General features: G+C 44.5%; 1 protein-coding gene across 3 annotated transcripts in view; it reads left to right on the top strand.

Moving 5' to 3' along the window:
• LOC115084251 (protein lifeguard 1-like) overlaps positions 1 to 22,991 on the top strand; it is a 76,210-nt gene that overhangs the window by 36,414 nt on the left and 16,805 nt on the right. For all 3 annotated transcript variants that reach the window (XM_029588867.1, XM_029588865.1, XM_029588866.1), the window contains exons 3-5: positions 892 to 970; positions 16,019 to 16,072; positions 16,758 to 16,848. In XM_029588867.1, the coding sequence (XP_029444727.1) occupies positions 892 to 970; positions 16,019 to 16,072; positions 16,758 to 16,848 (224 nt within the window). The remainder of the gene's footprint in view (positions 1 to 891; positions 971 to 16,018; positions 16,073 to 16,757; positions 16,849 to 22,991) is intronic.

Here is a 22,991-nt window from a genome sequence, read left to right as displayed (position 1 = left end):
CAACTTGGTTTGTTCTTTTTCCATAATAGGGAGCTTATTAGAGTTTTAGGGTCTGGTGTAATATTTACAGTGTTGCCCTTTTATGAGTAAGGCTGTTACTGTTTGAATGCTGGCAGTTCATCCTGTTTTTGTCTGGGAAGTTTACCCATTTTGTAATAGTAATTTAATGCATTCATGGCTTTCTGAGGGCCAAGCCCACAAACACTGCATGTTACAATAGGCCTGATACCATGAGAACAAGGTGGATGATCTGAAATGTGTGCAAATTAATGCAAATGAGGGGGGAACAAACGCACCTCCTTGTGATTCCTTCCCCCCCCCAACCCCCAGAATACTCAAGTGTCCAGCTGTGGTCTGTGGGAAAAGTTGGCAACCCTACTCAGAGCCTCCTTCTCCCTTTATAGGAACGGGCCCAGGTCTGCCAAAGGGAAAACAGGAAGAGCAAAAGCTCCAGCTCCTAAGATCCAGATGCCTCAGATCTTCCTTTTCACCTCCTTTCTCAAAATGGTTTAGGGTGGGAAAATTAAAAATCCTTTCAAGCAGCAGCAGCAGCTGAATGACCAGAACTGACTGCCCTGGTTCTTCCTTCAGCCTTTTTTTAAAGAGCACCCTGATGCTCCTTGGAAAGAAAGACCAACTTTAAAGATGTCCTTGTTAAGAACTGGACCAAAATGCAAAATGTTTTTAGCAATCACAAGCTGTGCCTAAACAGAACAATTTAAAACTAGCATGCTCCTGTGTTTGATGCTGCAAACAAGCCCACGTTAAGATCTGCTAAAAGATATTCACTTGCTTAGTGCTGCGCCTATAGTCCCTGTGTGATGTTTTGATGTGTTATTAATGCATTTTCTGTGGTGTGGATAAACCTGAAGGAAATGTTTCTGTCTCCAGCTTTTATCAGGAAGGTGTACCTCATCTTGGCAGTTCAGCTGGCTCTCACAGTTGGTATTATCTGCATGTTTATTTATTGGTAAGTTTTTGTATTATTATTATTTATCTACACACTGTATATCTAAGGTTTCTGATTCTGGAGGTTTATAACATTCTAATTTAAGGGGTTATTTTTCATACATTTAGGGGGTTTTCTGGGGTACCTAAAATAGGTGTTTATTGGTGTTTTCATAGCACAAATTGAAAATGTTGGTGCTTTTTTAGGTGGATTATATTTAATAAGGTATAAATCAATTTTACATGCTGTGGTGCTCAATGTATGTATGTGATTAGGTTGAAGGTGCTAGGGTGTGCATTTGTGATTAATGTGAGGGTGCTAGAGTGTATGTCTGTGGCTGAAGGGAAATGGAGGTAAGTGTGGGTGGTGGTAGTGGGTGGCAGGGTATGTTTGTGGCTTGAGGGGGGGGTGGCAAAGTGTGTGTGTCTGTGTCTGTGTGTGGTTGGAGAGGGTGACAGGATGTGTGTGTGTGTGTGTGTATATATATGTTTCTCCCCTCCCTACCCCCACTGCACTGTTTGTGGTGGGGATGTGTTTGGCTGGAAGAGGTGACAGGCTGTGTGTATGTTGCTGGAGGGCAGGCACTCCCCTTCCCCATTTACCCCTCTCTTCCCTGCTTCTACCTCCCACATTAGTCTTCTCAGGTAGGGCTTGGGTTCCCTGCTGATCCCAAAATCCTCTTCTTGGGTTGGCAGTACTTGGGCCGTCTGGCGGCTTGATGATCCAGGCATCCTCTTCTTAGGCTCCTTACTGACCCACTGCTTTCACAGCACCTCTTCTTGGGTTGGCAGGGTTTCGGCTCCCTGCTGGCCTGCTGCTCTCCCTGTCAGCCTGCTCCAATGATGTCATTTGGCCTCTGCTCGCAGCAGCTGGATGATGCAATCAGAGCACCATCAAATAAGTCTGTTTTCAGGGTTTTTTTGATTAAAACAAAAAGAAAAACAACCCCTAATTTCTCCATCTAGGGTGTTTTATTGGGGGTTTTTGGTTGTTTGAATAAGCAATTTTATTGCTGTCCACGCTGAAAACCATACAATAAATACTAAAGCCACCAAGAACAGGAACAACAAACATTTTACATTTAGTTTCCCATCCCCTCCCCTCCTGCTTACACATCCTTCTAACAATATGGACCAGGTATGCTATAATCAGAAGAGGAAAAAAAACTTGACCACCGAGATCTTCCCCGAAATATAATACCTACTCCTCAACACCAATCACCCAAGTAATCAAAGAATACCAATAAAATAGACACAAAACTGTGCAAGGCTTAATGCTAAAGTCCGAATTAAAAATAAGTCTTCCTCCATTGTAGATAAGGATCCCAAGCTGAGTAGAATTTCTGAAGAGAACGCCTCTTCTCTGCCATTAATTTACTCATCATACAAACATTGTCCACTCTAGAAAGTACCCTTTCCAGAGGCAATCCTTTTTCTTGCTTCCATACTCTGGCAATCTCGATCCGGGCGGCAATGCATACTTGTGAAATTAAAGGTTGTAGAGCTAAATTCTTGCACAGCACAGGATGATTCAATAGGGCAACTTCCATCTGCAATTGTACCGAATGTGCAAGCATCTCAGAAAGAAAAGCCGTGACTTGCTGCCAAAAAGAAGAGATACAACCACACTCCCACCACATGTGAATGAAGTTTCCTTTAACAGCACATCCTCTCCAATAGAGACCGTTAAGGGTAGGGTACATTTTCTGTAACTTATCAGGTGAATAGCACCACCTATATAATAACTTATAACTATTTTCTACCACTAGAGGGGGGATGGAGGTTTTACTAACCTGCTCAAAAATATCCAACCAGTCTTCCTCTGAAAGTTCAATAGTCGAGTCTCTTTCCCAGGCACGTATATGAACCGGCTTACCCTCTAATTTGGGATTCAATATCCTATAAATTTAGAGATACACCTTTTAAGGTTCCTAGGAGTAGAACAAAACCCTTCAAAGAGTGATTTGCCAGCACTTAAACATGTTCCCATCCCATTACTCCAACAGAAAAGGTGAAGCTATTGGTAAGACAGAAATTCAGAGAGAGGTAGCTGGCTAGTAAGTCTTAACGCTTCAAATTATATCAGATGACCTGCCTCCCATACATGTTCCAAATGTGTAATACCACCATTTCTTTCAAACTTTAAATGAATGAGGAGAGCTGTAGGGAGGAAAAGAAGGATTATGAAATAAATGTGTAGAGTGAAAATACATTCTAGATCCTACAAACTTAGTTTTCCACACCTTCCAGACACTTAGAGTGTGGCGTGTGGTAGGTGTCCTATTAGAGCATTCTCGCCAAGTAACTCTTGGTTGCCAGAGAATGGCTGATAGGGGCATATCTGGCATCCATGACTGCTCTGTTATGTTCCAATGTTTGATATCAAAAGTATCATGCCAAGCAACCACTGAGCATAATTGGGTGGCAGCAAAGTACCACAAAAGGTTAGGTACTCTCAAATCCCCTTCAGCTTTAGATTTAAAAAGAACACATCTAATTATCCGGAGAGGATGCCGCTTCCAGATAAAACTAAACAGCTTCCTCTGTCACATTCTTAGCATATTATTAGAAATAGGGATAGGCAAAGTTTGGAAAAAATAGAGCAGTCATGGCAGAACATTCATCTTTACAGTCGCTACTCGCCCCAATTAGGAGAAAGACAGACGATTCTAATTCTCCAAATCCTGCCAGCATTGTTCTAGCAATGGGGGTGTAATTCAGACCAAACAAATCCTTCAGGTGTTTGCTCAGATATACCCCAAGGTACTTAATCTTGCCAGATGTCCACCTAAATGGGTGTGCCTTACATAGAAACATAGAAATGACGGCAGAAGAAGACCAATAGGCCCATCCAGTCTGCCTAGCAGCTTTCACACTTATTTTCTCTGTTACTCCGACCACTGAGTTCAGGGCCCTTATTGGTAGCTTTTTGATTCTAATTTCCTTCCACCTCTGCCATTGATGCAGAGAGCAGTGTTAGAGCTGTATCAAAGTGAAGTATAAGGCTTAATGTTTGAGGGTAGTAACCATCGTATCGAGCAAGTTATCCCAATGTTTGTATGCTCATACTGCTCAGATCAGTGCCTTGTTAGATGTTGGCTGGATGTAAATCCTATTTCTTCATTCCTCCTGCCTTTGAAGCAGTGAACTGCGCTAGATATGCATTCAAAGTGAAGTATCAGGCTTAATTTGTTAGGGGTAGTAAATGCCGCAATAAGCAAGCTACTCCCACGCTTATTTGTTTACCCAGACTGTGCAATTCAGTCCTTGTTGGTTGTTGTCTGAATATAAATCCTCTTTTCTTCATTCCCCCTGCCGTTGAAGTAGTGAGCTGTGCTGGATATGCTTTCCAAGTGAAGTAACAGGCTTAATTGGTTTGGAGTAGTAACCGCCGCAACAAGCAAGCTACTCCCACACTTGTTTACCCAGACTGTTCAATTCAGTCCTTGTTGGTTGCTGTTTGAATGTAAATCCTCTTATCTTCATTCCCCCCTGCCATTGAAGCAGAGATTTACGCTGGATATGCATTGAAAGTGAAGTATCAGGCTTAATTGGTTTGGGGTAGTAACTGCCGCAACAAGCAAGCTACTCCCATGCTTATTTGTTTACTCAGACTGTGCTACCTTGTTGGTTGCTGCCTGAATGCAAATCCTCTTTTCCACATTTCCTCTTGCCGTTGAAGCATAGAGCAATGTAGGAGTCTCATTAACCGGGTGAACATTTATTGAATAAGGGGCGGATTTTCAGAGCCCTGCTCGCGTAAATCCGCCCAAAACCGGGCGGATTTACGCGAGCAGGGCCCTGCGCACTGGGAAGCCTATTTTACATAGGCCTACCGGCGCGCGCAGAGCCCCGGGACTCGCGTAAGTCCCGGGGTTTTCGGAGGGGGCGTGTCGGGGGCGTGTCGGGGGCGGGCCCGAACCGCGCGGCGTTTTCGGGGCGTGTCGGGAGCGTTCCGGGGGCGTGGCTACGGCCCGGGGCAGCCCGGGGGCGTGGCCGCACCCTCCGGACCCGCCCCCAGGTCGCGTCCCGGCACGCAGGAGGCCCACTGATGCGCGGGGATTTACGCCTCCCTCCGGGAGGCGTAAATCCCCCGACAAAGGTAAGGGGGGGGTTTAGACAGGGCCGGACGGGTGGGTTAGGTAGGGGAAGGGAGGGGAAGGTGAGGGGAGGGCAAAGAAAAGTTCCCTCCGAGGCTGCTCCGATTTCGGAGCGGCCTTGGAGGGAATGGGGGTAGGCTGCGCGGCTCGGCGCGCGCCGGCTATACGAAATCGATAGCCTTGCGCGCGCCGATCCAGGATTTTAGCGGATACGCTCGGCTCCGCGCGTATCTACTAAAATCCAGCGTACTTTTGTTTGCGCCTGGAGCGCAAACAAAAGTAGGCTATTCGCGCTCGTTTTAAAATCCGCCCCTAAGGGTATTAATCACTAGATAGTAGCCATCATTCCCGCAAGCCACCCCCATACCTCTTTTCTTCATTCCCATTCTCCAGGCTTTATGGATTCACAGTGTTTATCCCACGCCCCTTTGAAATCCTTCACAGTTTTTGTCTTCACCACTTCCTCCAGAAGGGCGTTCCAGGCATCCACCACCCTCTCCATGAAGAAATAATTCCTGACATTGGTTCTGAGTCTTCCTCCCTGGAGCTTTAAATCGTGACCCCTGGTTCTGCTGATTTTTATCCAACGCAAAAGGTTTCTCGTTGACTTAGGATCATTAAAACCTTTCAAGTATCTGAACGTCTGGATCATATCACCCCTGCTCCTCCTTTCCTCCAGGGTATACATATTTAGATTCTTCAATCTCTCCTCATAAGTCATTCGATGAAGACCATCCACCTTTTTGGTCGCCCTTCTCTGGACCGCTTCCATCCTGTCTCTGTCCCTTCGAGATATGGTCTCCAGAACTGAGCACAGTACTCCAGGTGAGGCCTCACCAAGGACCTGTACAAGGGGATAATCACTTCCCTTTTCTTACTCAATATTCCTCTCTCTATGCAGCCCAGCATTCTTCTGGCTTTAGCTATCGCCTTGTCACATTGTTTCGCCGACTTCAGATCGTTAGACACTATCATCCCAAGGTCTCTCTCCTGCTCCATGCACTTCAGCTCTTCACCCCCCATCAAATATCAGGGATGTGAATCGTTTTTTGACGATTTAAAATATCGTCCGATATATTTTAAATCGTCAAAAATCGTTAGAGCCGCAATACAATAACAATTCCCCCGATTTATCGTCAAAAAATCGTAAATCGGGGGAAGGGGGAGGGGAAGGGGGAGGGCGGGAAAACCGGCACACTAAAACACCCTAAAACCCACCCCGACCCTTTAAAATAAATCCCCCACCCTCCCGAACCCCCCCCCAAATGCCTTAAATTACCTGGGGTCCAGCGGGGGTCCGGAACGACCTCCTGCAGTTGAATCGTGTTGTCTTCAGCCGGCGCCATTTTCAAAATGGCGGCGCAAAATGGCGGTGCAAAATGGCGCCGGCCGTAGACAACATGATTCGACTGCAGGAGGTCGTTCCGGACCCCCGCTGGACTTTTGGCAAGTCTTGTGGGGGTCAGGAGGCCCCCCCAAGCTGGCCAAAAGTCCCTGGGGGTCCAGCGGGGGTCCGGGAGCGATCTCCTGCCGCAAATCATTTTTCCGTATGGAAAATGGCGCCGGCAGGAGATCGACTGCAGGAGGTCATTCCGGACCCCCGCTGGACCCCAGGTAATTTAAGGTATTTGGGGGGGGGTTCGGGAGGGTGGGGGATTTATTTTAAAGGGTCGGGGTGGGTTTTAGGGTGTTTTAGTGTGCCGGTTCACGATTTTCACGATTTTAACGATATTTTAAAAACCCAAACGGCGACGATACGATTCCCTCCCCCTCCCAGCCGAAATCGATCGTTAAGACGATCGATGACACGATTCACATCTCTATCAAATATATTTCTTTCAGATTTCCACACCCCAAATGCATGACTCTGCACTTCTTGGCATTGAATCTCAGCTGCCATAACTTTGACCAGTCTTCCAGCTTCCTTAAATCCCATCTCATTCTCTCCACTCCTGTGGATATTGAACAGGACCGGTCCCAACACTGGTCCCAACACCGGTCCCAACACTGACCCTTGCGGCACTCCGCTCATCACTGCTCTCTCTTTAGAGTAAGTTCCATTTACCATCACACATTGTCTTCTGTCCTTCAACCAGTTTGCTATCCAGGCCACCACCTCGGCCCTCACACCCAAGCTTCTCGTTTTATTCACAAGCCTCCTTTCAATTTGTACTAGGACTAGGGTGATACTCAATGAAATTAACTGATAGCTGATTTAAAACAAATTTAAGAAAGTATATTTTCAGTCAGCACATGATTAAACTGTGGAATTTGTTTTCACAAGATGGGTTCAAGATTCATAGCATAGCTGAGTTTAAAAAGCTTGGACAAGTTTCTAGAGGACAGGTCCTTTAGCAATTATTAGCCAGGCAGAAATGGGGTTCATTATCTCTTACTTCTGGGAATGAGTAAAAGGGACGGGATCTCTCCATTAGGATCTGCCGGCTGCTATCTAGTCACCCAGACTGGCCACTGACAGAGACAAGATGGTGGACTCAATGGACCATTGGTCTGATTCAGGATAGCTCTTCTTATGTTCTCTAATTGCACCCCTAAACAATCTGTCACTAGGGTTGCCAACTGTCTGGGTTTTCTCCAGACTGTAGGGAAGTTAGGGGGAGTGTCTGGAAGTCAGGAATGAGACTAAAATGTCTGGAAAGTGTCTGGAATTTAGCTCTCCAAGTGCAGCTGAAAGGGGGTTCTACCCGGCATCTCTGTTTCTTTCAGAAAGCTGCACCTCCTCCTGCCCAGTGTCGGCTCCTCTTCTATTGTTCCTGCAGAGCTGTTTGCACCGCAGGGTGCTCCATAAATACGGAGCCCTAGGCGGTTTAAATAGCTGACATTTGTTCTTCCTGGTGAAAGAGACACAAGAGGCACCAGCTGCAGGAGCATCAGGTTCTTAGCTAAAGGCACCTAACCTGGAAGGTGGAGCAACCCAAAGAAGAGCAGGCAGACCCCCCTCACTCGAACTCCGTCCCGCAAAGCCCTCTATACCATCAAGCAGAGCAGAAGGTACAAATCAGATTCCCTGCCCAAATCCACCTACCCCACGTGCCCAAGGAACAGCACCCACGTCTCCTGGGTGCTGGCAGGTGAAGACTAAAGGGCGTCTCCTTCATCCTGCTGGTGAGGGCCTGGAAGAAGTGGTGTTGTGGGCCCATGCCAATGGGATGAAGGCGATGCCATCGCCGCGGTAGGCGCAGGCTGCAGCACCTTCGGAGAAGCATCGAGCCGCGGATCTGAAGAAAAGCAAAGTGCGGGAAGTCTCACTGTCAGGCCTGAAGAATAGCGAAGATGCAAGAAGCCAGGTGGTGGCGGATCCACAAGGTCAAAGAAAAGCGGAGGAGCAGGAGATTTATCAGTGTTGAAAGCGTGAGACCCAAGAAACGAGGTAGCAGTATTTGGTCCGAAGAGAAAACAGCAGCAGCAGCCACCTCAGCCTGCACAGTGGAGGAGTCCCATCGGCTGTACTGACTGAAAGAGGGAGGCTGCTACTGCTTGTGCTTCCAGAGAGGGAGAGGGAGCATGTGTGGGGGGAAGGGGTGGATAATGAATGTCTGTGTGTGGGAGGGGGAGAGTGAGTGTGTGTGGGGGGGAAGGGGTGGATAATGAATGTCTGTGTGTGGGAGGGGGAGAGTGAGTGTGTGTGGGGGGGAAGGGGTGGATAATGAATGTCTGTGTGTGGGAGGGGGAGAGTGAGTGTGTGTGAGGGGAAAGGGGTGGATAATGAATGTCTGTGTGTGGGAGGGGGAGAGTGAGTGTGTGTGAGGGGAAAGGGGTGGATAATGAATGACTGTGTGTGGGAGGGGGAGAGTGAGTGTGTGTGTGGGGGAAGGGATGGATAATGAATGTCTGTGTGTGGGAGGGGGAGAGTGAGTGTGTGTGTGGGAAAGGGGTGGATAATGAATGTCTGTGTGTGGGAGAGGAAGAGTGAGTGTGTGCGGGAGGGAAGGGGTGGATAATGAATGTCTGTGTGTGGAAGGGGGAGAGTGAGTGTGTGTGAGTGTGTGTGGGGGAAAGGGGTGGATAATGAATGACTGTGTGTGGGAGGGGGAGAGTGAGTGTGTGTGGGAGGAAAGGGGTGGATAATGAATGTCTGTGTGTGGGAGGGGGAGAGTGAGTGTGTGTGTGGGGGGAAGGGGCGGATAATGAATGTCCGTATGTGGGAGGGGGAGAATGAGTGTGTGTGGGGGAAGGGGTGGATAATGAATGTCTGTGTGTGGGAGGGGAGAGTGAGGGTGTGTGAGGGGAAAGGGGTGGATAATGAATGTCTGTGTGTGGGAGTGGGAGGGGGAGAGTGAGTGTGTGTGGGGGGAAGGGGTGGATAATGAATGTCTGTGTGTGGGAGGGGGAGAGTGAGTGTGTGTGGGAGGAAAGGGGTGGATAATGAATGTCTGTGTGTGGGAGGGGGAGAGTGAGTGTGTGTGTGGGGGGAAGGGGCGGATAATGAATATCTGTGTGTGGGAGGGGGAGAATGAGTGTGTGTGAGGGGAAAGGGGTGGATAATGAATGTCTATGTGTGGGAGGGGGAGAGTGAGTGTGTGTGTGGGGGAAGGGATGGATAATTAATGTCTGTGTGTGGGAGGGGGAGAGTGAGAATGTGTGGGGGGGAAAGGGATGGATAATGAATGACTGTGTGAGGAGGGGGAGAGTGAATGTGTGTGCGGGGGGGGGAAGGGGTGGATAATGAATGACTGTGTGTGGGAGGGGGAGAGTGAGTGTGTGTGGAGGGAAAGGGGTGGATAATGAATGACTGTGTGAGGAGGGGGAGAGTGAGTGTGTGGGGGGGGAAAGAGGTGGATAATGAATGACTGTGTGTGGGAGGGGGAGAGTGAGTGTGTATGAGGGAGGTGGGGAGTGGATAGTAAATGACTGTGTATGGGAGGGGGCAGAGTGTGTATGAAGGGGGAGTGTAGGGGAAGTGCATGTAGGGGGGAGGTGAATGTATGTGTGTTTGTGGGGGGAGTGGGGGGGTGAAATCTTGCATATACAACAACCAGCACTACCATGCTTCCCCCCACCCCCACTAATCCACATCTTCAGGGCATCTGGAAATCAAATGTTCCCATGTATAGAGAAGGAAGGTATCCTTATTTTAATTATTGGGTGTTATTTGTTGTGTTTGCTGTTTTAAAATATTTTATTGGTTTTTGGAAAAGTTTTAAAAGTTGTATCTGAGTTTTTAACTATGGGATGTTATTCTGTTCATCAGCTGTTTGAAATATGTATTCTTATTAGTATGATTTTGCTGTTATTCATGTTTTATATTTCTGGTGTTACACTTCTGCTCGGGTCTTACCATGAGCAGGTGCTCACCTTTGTGGCACGAAGCCCCCAATGTTCTTCGTGGCAGGAGCCGCAGTCAGCGCTGCTCTTCACTGCAGCAGGGAGCCATAGACTTCGGGGCCTTAATGCGACCAGAGCTGCCGCCAGCTTTGCTTCGCAGCCCAGAGGCCGCAGTCCCCGGCCTCGCCTACATGGCGAGGGCCGCCCCCAGCTGACTCTCAGCAGCCTGGACACTGCCGCTATCATCAGGGCCTGCACGGAGGCCCACCTTCTTCCTGCACTGCTCAGCGGCAGGACGCCACTGGCCATGGTCCTGCACTGCTTCCTGTTCCTGCTCCTAAGGCGCGGGCCGTGCCTCCTTCAGAGATTTAAAGGGCCCGCGGCAGGATATGCTCCAGGCCCCACCTGAACTCCTCCCTGAGTGTTTCTTGATCTTCAGACCTATATAAGGGCCCAGCTTCCAGTCCTTGGTTGTCTTCACAAGGAGTTAGTTTCCTTGGGGTTATTTCTCCCAAGGACTTCTCGTCTTTGCTCCTGCTGGCATTTTCCTGTTCTTTGTGGGATCCCTTGTTGTTGCTCTATGTTCCTGGTCTCTTCTGGATGTCCTTCGTCTTGTTCCTGACGTTCCATGATCCGTTCCTGATGTTCTGTGATGTTCCTACTTTTTTGTCCTGAACCCTTGGTTCCTCGTAGTCACTTCTCCTGGTTTGCCATGTCCTGGCACAACCCTGCCTCCCTGTCTGCAGCTCAAGTCTCCGGAGGGTCACTTTTGCCCGAAGCCAAGTCTCATCTTGGTCCTGTTTCTCATGTTTGAAGCCAAGTAGCGTCTCGGCCCTCCGTCCCGACTCTCGTCTCGGCCCTCCGTCTCAACTCTCGTCTCTCTATGTTCTTGAGGCTGTTCCATCCGTGCCTAAAACTCTGACTGAACCTGTTCCATTTCCGTGACCAGCCATGGACGGCTGTGTAGGGCATGCCTTGGTACAGGCTTCTACTGAATCTTTGCCATGTTCTGGCTTCATCTCCCACGTATTCATCTGGAGTCTGCCTCGCACTCAAGCATTATCTGCGACCAGTCCAGTGGGTCCGCCCTGTAGTGGGCTGTGTAGGGCGCGCTGCATCGCAGTCTCAACCCAGTAATTGACTTTGTTCCTGAACCTTGATCCTGAGTCTTCACATCCCAAGCTTCTCGTCTGTGTCTTCACGTCTCCAAGTTCTTTGTCTGAGTCTTCATGTTCCAGAGCCTTTGTCTGCCCTCGCCTCCTGTCCAGCCAGCCGCCTTTGCCGTTCCCAGCGGCAGGTCCGAAAGGGCTTGGAGTAGTCGGAGGACCACTCAGAGACCAACCTTGCATGGTTGGTCTCACTCAGGCTCTGGAGGTCGGTAGGGTTCTATGGCCTGGTGCAATATTTGCAGTTTTATCTTTTCATACTGTAAGTGCTGGCAGTTAATGCTGTTTTGGTGTAGCAGGTTTACTATATTGTAATTCAATTTATTCATGGCTTTTTGAGGGCCCAGCCCACACCAAATGCATGTTTCAATAGGCCTAATAACCTAAAAAATACTCCTTGTTGTTATATCCTAATTGACATAGCCAAAATAAGGCATTTGGTATGCAAACACAGGCTTAATGTTTCAGTCGTCAGTACGGTCATTATAAAGTCCCACAAATAAAATCCAAGTTTTTAGAATTTTGTTATGCAAATAAAAATACTTATCAAGCACTTCAAAGACCTGTAATATTGGCCATGTTTGGGAAAATCTGTTTTAGGGGAAGAATTATCAGCAGAATTAATCGAAGGCAGCCATCTTGCCTTGCCATTTCATATGAACTTTACTTATGGGACTTCTTAATGACTGTCTATGTCAATTAGGATATAAAATCAAGGAGTGTTTTAGCGCATGTTATAAAATTGGGGGTTGGCGTGTGCCAGGAGGTGCACTGAGCCTGCGCCAAGCCAGCTGCCTTCCCCCATTCCCTATCCCTCCACCCCACCTTCCCTTCCCCTACCTCCCCCGCCCTTTCCCCCCTACCTTTTCTTTTTCTTTCTTTTTATTTCCAAACTTACTTCAGCACCCCAGCAGAGCATGTAAATATAACACACATGTTCTTGTCAGTGATACTTTTACTTTGGATTGTACTTTGAATGTCTTTTTTTCCAAGTAAAATCTGTTATTATAACCGCATCATTTTTAATTGTGTGTGGAGAGGGCTGAGGAAGGAGCCTAATACACCTTGCACCAGCCATGAGAGAGTCATGAACTCACCGGGCTTCCTCTGCTTGGCTTGGAGTGGCAGCAGTTTGATGTGGCTGTGACGTGATCACTGGGGCTTTTACTGATCACGCGACTCTAGTTCCTGCCTCCCCTGAATCCTGAGTGTGGTACTTCCAGATTTGCTGTTTTTGGAGGGGGGAGGGTGATATTTGTAGAGATTTTCTTCTGTGCTTGTGCCCAAATGAAGGTTGGTGTAGCTCTAGTGAATGCTGCAAATGTTTTTCTGAGGCCAGTGTGTGCTAATTTCTTTGGCCAGCTGTGGTTGCTGAAATGGATGATGCCTGGAAGAGGTCGGTACTCCAGGTTATGGACAAAGTGAGGAGGCAACAAAATTCAAAACTTTTAAATTTAAAGAGACCAAGATTGTGGTCCAGAGAGCCACTAGAGTGTGTGCTCAGTGGTACTGGCAAGACCATTGCAAACAGAGTCAGATCTGCTTTGAAAGAGGGAACTTTGTGGTACTTATACTGGAATCAAAGAGGCACTTGCTTGTAAAACCTGAAAGTGATAGATGGTACCACCTTAACTGACAGACAGGAAAAACTTAACCAGTGAAATGTGCACTACCAAGATCTTTACTTAAAGGCTGCCATTACTTGTGATACTGCAGTAACTATGGCAATACAACATGTACTGGATCAAAAAATGTGTGTGATGAGCTGCTATCATAAAGTGGTGTGAAGCCTATGTATTTGAAGGCAGTATCACAAAAGATTCAATCATATACCAGGCTGTATCTCACTATCTTTGTGATTTTCTTTTTTAGTGCAATTAAAATGCTGGTGTAATTACTCCTAAACCAGTGAATGTCCATAACAAGCTCTCTTAACAAGCCATAGTGCCTGTTTATGAAATTATCAACTCCACTGCATTGTACATTTGAAATATCCTTGAAAATAAGCTTAATATGAATAAACTTAACTTCAAGATCTTTAGGACTCCAACTGAGTCCGAGCCACTTGCGTTGTTGTACAAGCAGGGAATAAAACAGCTGACACTGCAGTGTTTCGACCATGTACAATTGTCTGCTTCAGGGATCATTCATAGTTTATCTAAATAAAGAAAAGAATTGTTAGATGGCAAAAATCAATAAAAAAATTTCCCAGTTCAAACAGAGTACAACAACTTACATCTGAACTGCAGTTTCAAAGCTTCTCAGAACATGGCTGCAGTAATGGGACACCCAAGCATCAAACTCATTATATACGCCATCTCAGCCAATGAGATCTCAGAAGTCTGATGATGTCATATAACAAATCTAATAGAAGACTGACCACTCAATCTCTTTATTGAGTCCTGCGGGATACACTGTATTCCAATTGTAGATGTAACATTGTTCCATTCGTAGTAAAGTTCTATTAAAATCCCCTCCTCTATGATTAGGTAAAGACTGGAATAGAACTGAAAACTGAAAATCTTCTAGCATATGCTGAATAGACAACCAGTGATAAAAAGAATGCCAGGAGGCTCTTCCAAATGTTTTTCCTATGTAGAGTAATGCACAGGGACACCAAACAATGTAGATCACTCTCTTCGATTTACGTGTTGAATGTTGTCTAAACAAAAAGGCTTGCAAATCTGAAAAGATAAAGTGTCACCCTGAAAAGAAAATGGGCAAACCCTGCAGGTATGGCAGGGAAAATGGCTCACAACATCTTGAGGCAATTCTTTCTCATGTGTATAAAAGACAGCGTGAACCAAATGATCTTGTAGATTATGTGCTATCTTGAATGCAAAAATTGGGGGATCTTTAAACTCTGAATGTAGACGCAATATCGGCCAATGTTTCTTGAATGTTTCTTGATAATCCATTGAACTAAATCAGCCTGGGGAGTATAAGGCAAAATGCAAATGATTTTAGATTTCTCAGTCTTGGTGGATGGTGTCAACAGCCATCTCCATTCAGCCCAATGTGCTCTTTTATGGGCCTTATGAGTCACTTTCAGTCAAAACCTTGGTTCTAAAAATCTGGTCCTCATGTCTAAGGCTTGTGTATTAAAAGTCATCTCCATTAGAACACTGCTTTAGGAGTAATTACACCAGCATTTTCATTGCACTACCTAGCTTGTACTTTCTGCCTGTTGGGTAGGGAGTATAAGCTAGGTAGAGAGTACAGTCAACAAATTTACTTTTCTTTCAACTTTCAGCACTCCTAATGACACCAGGTCTTCACAGATGCATACTATGTTGTACGTACCTGTAACAGTGTATCTTTAACTACTCCCCAAGCCTTCAATACCCCCAACCCCTCATCCTGAGTTTAAAGTCCCCCCTGTTACACTGCGATAAAAACCAGACCAGGAAGTAATGCAGGTTTCGCTGTGCGATACATTTAACTAACGTTGCAATAAAACAGCTGTGCGATGCGGTAACAGGAAAATTTGCCTAACCACATCCCTTTTCCTTATCACATACATTACACCTGTGAAATTTATAGCAAATTGATGAATCTAGGGGCTAGATTGGTAAAGCAAGGTGTAAATAAACATGTAGTTAAAAGTGAGACAGTTGATATAGTGTATTTGGATTTTCAAAAGGCATTTGACAAACTCTGCAGGAAGTTAAAAAGTATATGAGGCAGTCTCTTATCACTGGTGAAAATACAGGAAACAGAGGGTGGGACTAAATGATCAATAATCTGGAAACGAGAGCAACAAAGAAGGTGATCACATTTGCAAATGATACTAAATTATTTCAAAGTTGTTAAAACAGCAGCAGATTGTGAGGAATTACAGAAGGATCTTGTGAGACAAGGAGACTGGGTAACTATATGGCAGATGAAATTTAATGTGGAAAAGTGCAAAGTGATGCACATATGGAAAAATAAGCCCAACTACAGGCTCTATATCAGAAATCCACACCTAGGGAAAGGATCTTGGGGTCCTTTTGGAGAAAACGTTAAAATTCTCAGCTCAATGCATTGTAGCAGTCAAAAAAGCAAACAGAATGTTAGAAATTATTTGGAGAGAAATGTAGAATAAAAAAAATATCATATTGCTTCTGTATCAATCCATAGTACAACGTACCTTGAATATTGTGTGCAGTTCTGGTTAACCCATCTCAAAAAAAGACATAGCTGACCTAGAAAAGGTACAGAGAAAGGCAACAAAAATGATAAAGGGGATGGAACAGTTCCCCTATGGAGAAAGGCTAAACAGGTTAGGACTCTTCCACTTGAAGAAGAGATGACTGAGAGGGGATATGATAGAGGTTTATAAAATTATGAGTGGGGTGGAACAAATAAACAGATAATGGTTATTTACCCTTTCAAATAATGCTAAAATATTTTATGAAACTAACAACCAGCAGATTTAAAACAAATTGTAGAAAAATGTAGATGCCTTTGCAATGAAATACTTGTATTTGTTGCATGGAAATTTTTAAACATTTGCTTCCATTCTTATTTTTCTAGGCCTACCCTACAAACATGGGTGAGACGTAATTCATGGTTTACCTATGCGCTCCTGTAAGTATCCTTTCACTTGATCTAAAACAACTGTATTTCATTTAGTTCACACTAGCTTTAAATGAATAATCTGCTCTCTATGTTAGAAAGTAGACCTTCCCATATACCCTTATTTCATTTGTGTTTATTTTTGGACTAGCAGCCGCCTCCTGCTCCCATTGGACTTCCAGTTCTATTGAAGCCTGCCCCAGCGAGGGATATGGTGCTAATATTCTTTATTCACAATTACTTAGGGTTCTTCTGCATTTTCATTCCCTCCCTTCCTCCTTTCCTGATAACCCAGTCATTAAAGTGATAGTCCTTGGTGAAGGACTGGAGAGAGGGATTACTACTGATAACAGCTGCCTTTAGAGACCAGAACATGCACCCTGGTAATCCCCCTGTAGATATTGCTGTTATATGAAGACCAGGATTCCCTTCCTCCAGGACTTGTGTGATTCCTCATTGTATTCTGAAGGTGAAATGTTTTAAGGTGAGTTTCTCTTCTCCCTTCTCCATAGAACTCAGAGACATCTAGAATTAGTCCCTTAATCCCCGTCATTGAGTAACCTTCAGAGGGGAAGATGTTAAAGCTACTGGTTCAGATTTAACCATTTGGATTGAGTTACTACATGGAATCGTTATTATTTTGATCCAGATTTAGTCGCAGTAGTGTTCAACCACAATTGTTTTGTTTCCCTTGTAGCGGTGCAGTTTTTGTTCTGGTTATTGTGCTTGCCTGTTGCAATGATGCACGCAGGAAATTCCCAGTCAACTTCATTTTGCTAGGATTGTTTGTAAGTATTTTTTTTTCTATTTTGTCCTGACAGTTTCTTTCAAAGATAAATGCAGTTCTTATTTATTTGCCCTCCCACCCTCTCCTTTCATCTTCAGTGGCCTTTGCCCATCATCCATGACATACCTGGGTTGCTCAGGACACCCTCGCCAGCCCAAGGGTGGGAGAGGCGAAATCTCGCTGCTGCCACGGCAACCACATCTATCTCCCTTTGGACCCTGGGCCTGAGCACATCGCCCTGCAACTAGATCCCCTGTGCCACAGCCTGATCCACGGGGCTAGCCCATTACCCACTGGTAATGTCCTAAGCCCTTGCATGACAAATAACTTTAAATTTAAAGAGCAAATGGATGGAGGCAGGAGGATATCATCTTGATTTTCCAGAGCCTCTGACTTCTATGATACAGTTCAGTAAATGCTGTCACACTGTAAGGAGCTAGAGGAGCCAAGTATATCCAGAATATCCAGTATAAGACAGACCCTTTATTTATTTATTTTTTTGGTAACCATTTTATATAAAACAAAAGATGATACAGCACATATAGACAGAAACAAGTCAATATTTATAGTGATCCTGCATCCTTGCCTAACAACAAAGCATGTTTTATAGTCTATACTATAGTTTGTTTCTGTTGTACCATGTCCAGTATCTTTTCCAAATTAGGATATGTTTCCAAGTTTCCTTTGAGGGCGTAGATAAGTTGTTCCAGAGAAGCTACTGTAGTTTTGACATGTTAATCTTATAGAAGTCAAGCGGTGGTGAAGATTAGCAGAAGAAAGGAATGGTTAAACACACAGTATGAACTGCCTGCATCACTAACAAGGGGTTAAAGGGGCACTTAGAGAAGATAAGGCCATCACTGAAAGATTAAATGATTTCTTTGCTTCGGTGTTTACTAAACAGTATGTTGGGGAGATTCCAGTTCCGGAGAAGGTTTTCATGGGTAATGATTCAGATGGACTGAACCAAATCACGGTGAACCTAGAAGATGTGGTAGACCTGACTGATAAACTGAAAAGCAGTAAATCACCTGGACCAAATGGTATACACCCCAGGGTTCTGAAGGAACTCGAAACTGAAATTTCAGACCTATTAGTAAAAATTTGTAACCTTTCATTAAAATCATCCATTTTACCTGAAGATTGGAGGATAGCTAATGTAACCCCAATATTTAAAAAGGGCTCCAGGGGCGATCCGGGAAACTACAGACCGGTTAGCCTGACTTCGGTGCCAGGAAAAATAGTGGAAAGTGTTCTAAGCATCAAAATCACAGAACATATAGAAAGACATGGTTTAATGGAACAAAGTCAGCATGGCTTTACCCAGGGCAAGTCTTGCCTCACAAATCTGCTTCATTTTTTTGAAGGAGTTAATAAACAGGTGGATAAAGGTGAACCGGTAGATGTAGTGTACTTGGATTTTCAGAAGGCGTTTGATAAAGTTCCTCATGAGAGGCTTCTAGGAAAAGTAAAAAGTCATGGGATAGGTGGCGATGTCCTTTCGTGGATTACAAATTGGCTAAAGGACAGGAAACAGAGAGTAGGATTAAATGGACAATTTTCTCAGTGGAAGGGAGTGGGCAGTGGAGTGCCTCAGGGATCTGTATTGGGACCCTTACTTTTCAATATATTTATAAATAATCTGGAAAGAAATACGAGTGAGGTAATCAAATTTGCAGATGATACAAAATTGTTCAGAGTAGTTAAATCACAAGCAGATTGTGATAAATTGCAGGAAGAGCTTGTGAGACTGGAAAATTGGGCATCAAAATGGCAGATGAAATTTAATGTGGATAAGTGCAAGGTGATGCATATAGGGAAAAATAACCCATGTTATAGTTATACAATGTTAGGTTCCATATTAGACGGTACCACTCAAGAAAGAGATCTAGGCGTCATAGTGGATAACACATTGAAATCGTCGGTTCAGTGTGCTGTGGCAGTCAAAAAAGCAAACAGAATGTTAGGAATTATTAAGAAAGGAATGGTGAATAAAATGGAAAATGTCATAATGCCTCTGTATCGCTCCATGGTGAGACCCCACCTTGAATACTGTGTACAATTCTGGTCGCCGCATCTCAAAAAAGATATAATTGCGATGGAGAAGGTACAGAGAAAATGACAAGGGGAATGGAATAGCTCCCCTATGAGGAAAGACTAAAGAGGTTAGGACTTTTCAGCTTGGAGAAGAGACGGCTAAGGGGGGATATGATAGAGGTGTTTAAAATCATGAGAGGTCTAGAATGGATAGATGTGAATCGGTTATTTACTCTTTCAGATAATAGAAAGACTAGGGGGCACTCCATGAAGTTAGCATGTGGCACATTTAAAACTAATCGGAGAAAGTTCTTTTTCACTCAACGCACAATTAAACTCTGGAATGTGTTGCCAGAGGATGTGGTTAGTGCAGTTAGTGTAGCTGTGTTTAAAAAAGGATTGGATAAGTTCTTGGAGGAGAAGTCCATTACCTGCTATTAATTAAGTTGACTTAGAAAATAGCCACTGCTATTACTAGCAACAGTAACATGAAATAGACTTAGTTTTTGGGTACTTGGCAGATTCTTATGGCCTGGATTGGCCACTGTTGGAAACAGGATGCTGGGCTTGATGGACTCCTTGGTCTGACCCAGTATGGCATGTTCTTATGTTCTTATGTACTAACTTTTTAATATAGCAGGAGAGAGAGATGTCATCCCCCCAGGTCCCAAAAAGCATAGAAAAGAATTTACTGGATTGTCAGGTCAGCAGAACAGCCAGAGGACATGCAGCAGAGACCAGAAATGATCCTCAGGGGGTGAGCAAGATGGCCGCTGCGTGAGGTAGATCGGAGGAACGCTCTCGCTCTGGGGAAAAATGTTTTCCTCGAAGATGCCTGCAAAAAGAAAGGGTAAAGTGCACTTGTACCCTTCCGAAGCCACTATGCCCTCAAACCAGAGATTAATTACGGCTTACCGATCTCTCCCGAACCAAGAAGTGGAGGGTGAAATCCCCGCTGCGACTGTCCTCGAGGGAGCAAGGGAATCGCCTGGGGAGGTAACCTTGAGCCCTCCGTGCCTTCAACCACCTCAGGCCCCGGGATTGTCTGGTTCCTCTCCCTCGCCCGGGGCGCCGAAAGATGACGTTGGTCGAGCGACCCCGGATGGTGGGGGCCAGAGAGAGGATTTGCCTGGTTCAGGCGGCGTACCGCCGCGTTTGGAGGAGCTGAATGGAGCTGGAGCAGGGGCTGGTTTCCTGACCTCGACACCGGACGATGAACCTGAAACGCTGGCTGGGACTGCGGGAACCCATGGGACAGCAACGGAGAGAGAGAGGACTTTGCCCATATGGAAATGGGTGAGTCTTTTCATATTCCTGCTAGACCTGAAGTGGTAACGCTTGAAGCGTTGTGGGACTTAATGGCTGGCCTAGGCCAATGCCATAAGAAGCAAGGGGGCAGAGGTAAAACATCTGAAAGAAAAAGTGAATTTACTGGAGGAAAAGGTGAAGAAACAACCTATCGAATTGAAGCAACAGCTTGGGAAAGTGGAATCTTCATTGGTCAAAAACTCTGACTGTGTTTCAAAAATTATAAAGGACTATAATTACATGAATAGGAGAATAGAACAACTTGAGAATTATAACAGGAAATTAAACTTACGAATGTTCAATTTCCCCAAAGTCTTAGGACAGGATTTTCTTATGACTTTGAAAAAATATATGTTGGAAATTTTAAAGTTTGAAGAACAAAATATTCCTGTGGTAAATAAGCTGAACTTTTTACCTATATTGATAAATTCAAGGAATAACCAAATTCAGTCAGAGGCTTTAGAAAATCTAACGCAATTCTTAGAAAATTCCACTGAAGACGTTCTCGAGTGTGGAACCCTGTTAGTAACCTTCTTTAATGAGGCTGATGTAAGCCTAATAATGCAGAGATACTTTAAAAATATCTCAGCTAGTTTCTTTTCCCAGCAAGTCAGGATTTATCCTGACTTTACTCGAGTTACTCAGGAGAGACGTCGTGAATTTCTAAAGTTAAAATCACAAGTAATATCTTTAGGTTATATTTTCCTGTTGAGATATCCATGCAAGTGTATGGTTAGATCGAAGGATGAATCGTTCATCTTTTTCATTCCAGAGCAATTAAAATCCTTTATAAATGCTGGGAATATAACCACCCCTTCTGTAATTACTATCTAGTCTTGAAGGTACATTGTTAGTAAGGATCGGACACGCAGCTTATATTATATAGTTATTGTTTAAGTACTCCCATTGTATTTCCTTTGTCTCACCCTTTATTTTTTTTTATTACCTTTATTGTGGGGGCACATAGATATAATTACCACAAGAAAGATTGAAAATCTATATATTATTTCTTGATATTGTTTTTCCTATATATTTGTTAAAAGATATATTCTATGTGAATCTCATTTTTTTTTCTGGAAGTAAGAATGATTACTTAAATGTAGTTGAAACTGAATAAAAAAAAAAAAGAAAAGAATTTACTGAAAGAGGAAGATGAATAATTGAAGTGATTTTGCCTCCTAGCTCCATCCATAAATCCTGCACATGTCTACATTAGCAGGATTTTCCCAAATATCTCTTGTCATAATAGGGATGTGTGACTGCTATCCGGGCTATTTGCAAACTCTTCAAAATATCCCCTAGATTTATCAAAATGCGTTATTAATGCATTGATGATGCCAGCATTAAGAAAAAAAAAGAGTATAAGCTCTCTGAGAGCAAGAGAGCACCTATATATAATGTTTCCCTATTAGTCAGGTATTTATATCTCAATAGGAGGGCCATCTAATAGCTCAAGGTGAGGTGTTGGTGCTGCTTTAGGGTTTAGGGGCCAATTTCTCATGTAGTGTGAGACTTATGAACAGCACACCTCAGTGAAGATTTGATGTCATTTGGAGTGAGGAAAGTATCACAAACATGCCATTTCTACTATGTTCTCTCATCCTAGTTGATGGACTCTATAAATAGGGTACCATCAAGCTAGGGTGAGATAACAGTACAAAATTTCATCTTTCTGAGACTTTCCTCACTCCAAATGACGTCAAATCTTCACCGAGGTGTACTGTGCTGTTTGTACATCTCACTCTACATGAGAAACTGGTCCCTAAACCCTAAAGCACCACCAACACATCAACTCCAGCTATTAGATGGCCCTCCTATTGAGATATAAATAGTTGCACACTGGGAGGCCCTGTCTAGAGGCTCTCTCTATCTCCCTCCCCTCCCTTCAAAAAATTTGCATTCATGCCATGAATTACTGTTCTTATCACTGGTGTTAATGTGTTATCGCCATAATGCATTTTAATGAATGACCCTATATATTTGCAAAAGCCGAATAAAGAGATTTGGAGCCACCAGAGCTGGAACCTCCTCTGCTTTCTACTGTCAGGCCCCTCCCCATCTCCATTTCCACCCACAACAGTTATTTAGCCAGGCCTCTACCCCAAATATAGTTACTTCAGTTTAGAGTAGCTGTGAGTCTGGTCAGTCTCCCATTTGGCTGCGTAGCTCCCGTTATTTCCTATGGGAAGAAAAATTAAATGTTAATTTTCTTGTTCTACAATGGAAAATACTGGGAGCCAGCCCTTGCCAATGTTTCCATTTAACCTAATCAGTTCTATTGGAATGGAAGCCAAAAATAGTCTCAGGAAAAAAGTTTGGAAAAAAACCCTGTTTCCAGTTATTTCCAGTTGCTTTTAAAGAGACAGTAGCAGGATGGCTGCAGCACAGGTGGCATTTGTCTGTTGAAAAGCAGTCCCGGCCTGCACAAGCATCTCCACACATTTTCTACACAAGTTCCCCCTGCCCCTCCCTATTCACACCTCTTTCTCACAATCACTCTCATACTATTGGGACCTACTCTGCACAATCCCGCACGCAGACCTCATCAGTCATAAACAAACCATTGAGCCAAGAAAAACAAATTGAAAAATACATCAAATGTAAAAAAATAATATTTTTTAATGTTTTAGAAATAAATTAAAACATATCACATTTTTTACCTTCCTGGTGTGGCAGGCAGGAAGGAAACCTTAGGGCATTCTAGCCTCGGAAGATATTATGCTAGCAAATGCATATAATGTCTATCGTCAAAATGGGTGAATCAGCCCCATTGTGAAAAGGATGCTAAGGTAGCATCAG

The sequence above is a fragment of the Rhinatrema bivittatum genome, chromosome 2 (genome assembly GCF_901001135.1).
Source record: "Rhinatrema bivittatum chromosome 2, aRhiBiv1.1, whole genome shotgun sequence".
Taxonomy (NCBI): Eukaryota; Metazoa; Chordata; class Amphibia; order Gymnophiona; family Rhinatrematidae; genus Rhinatrema; species Rhinatrema bivittatum.
Note: the sequence above shows the minus strand (reverse complement) of the source record. Positions and strands in the feature narration are given on the sequence as shown.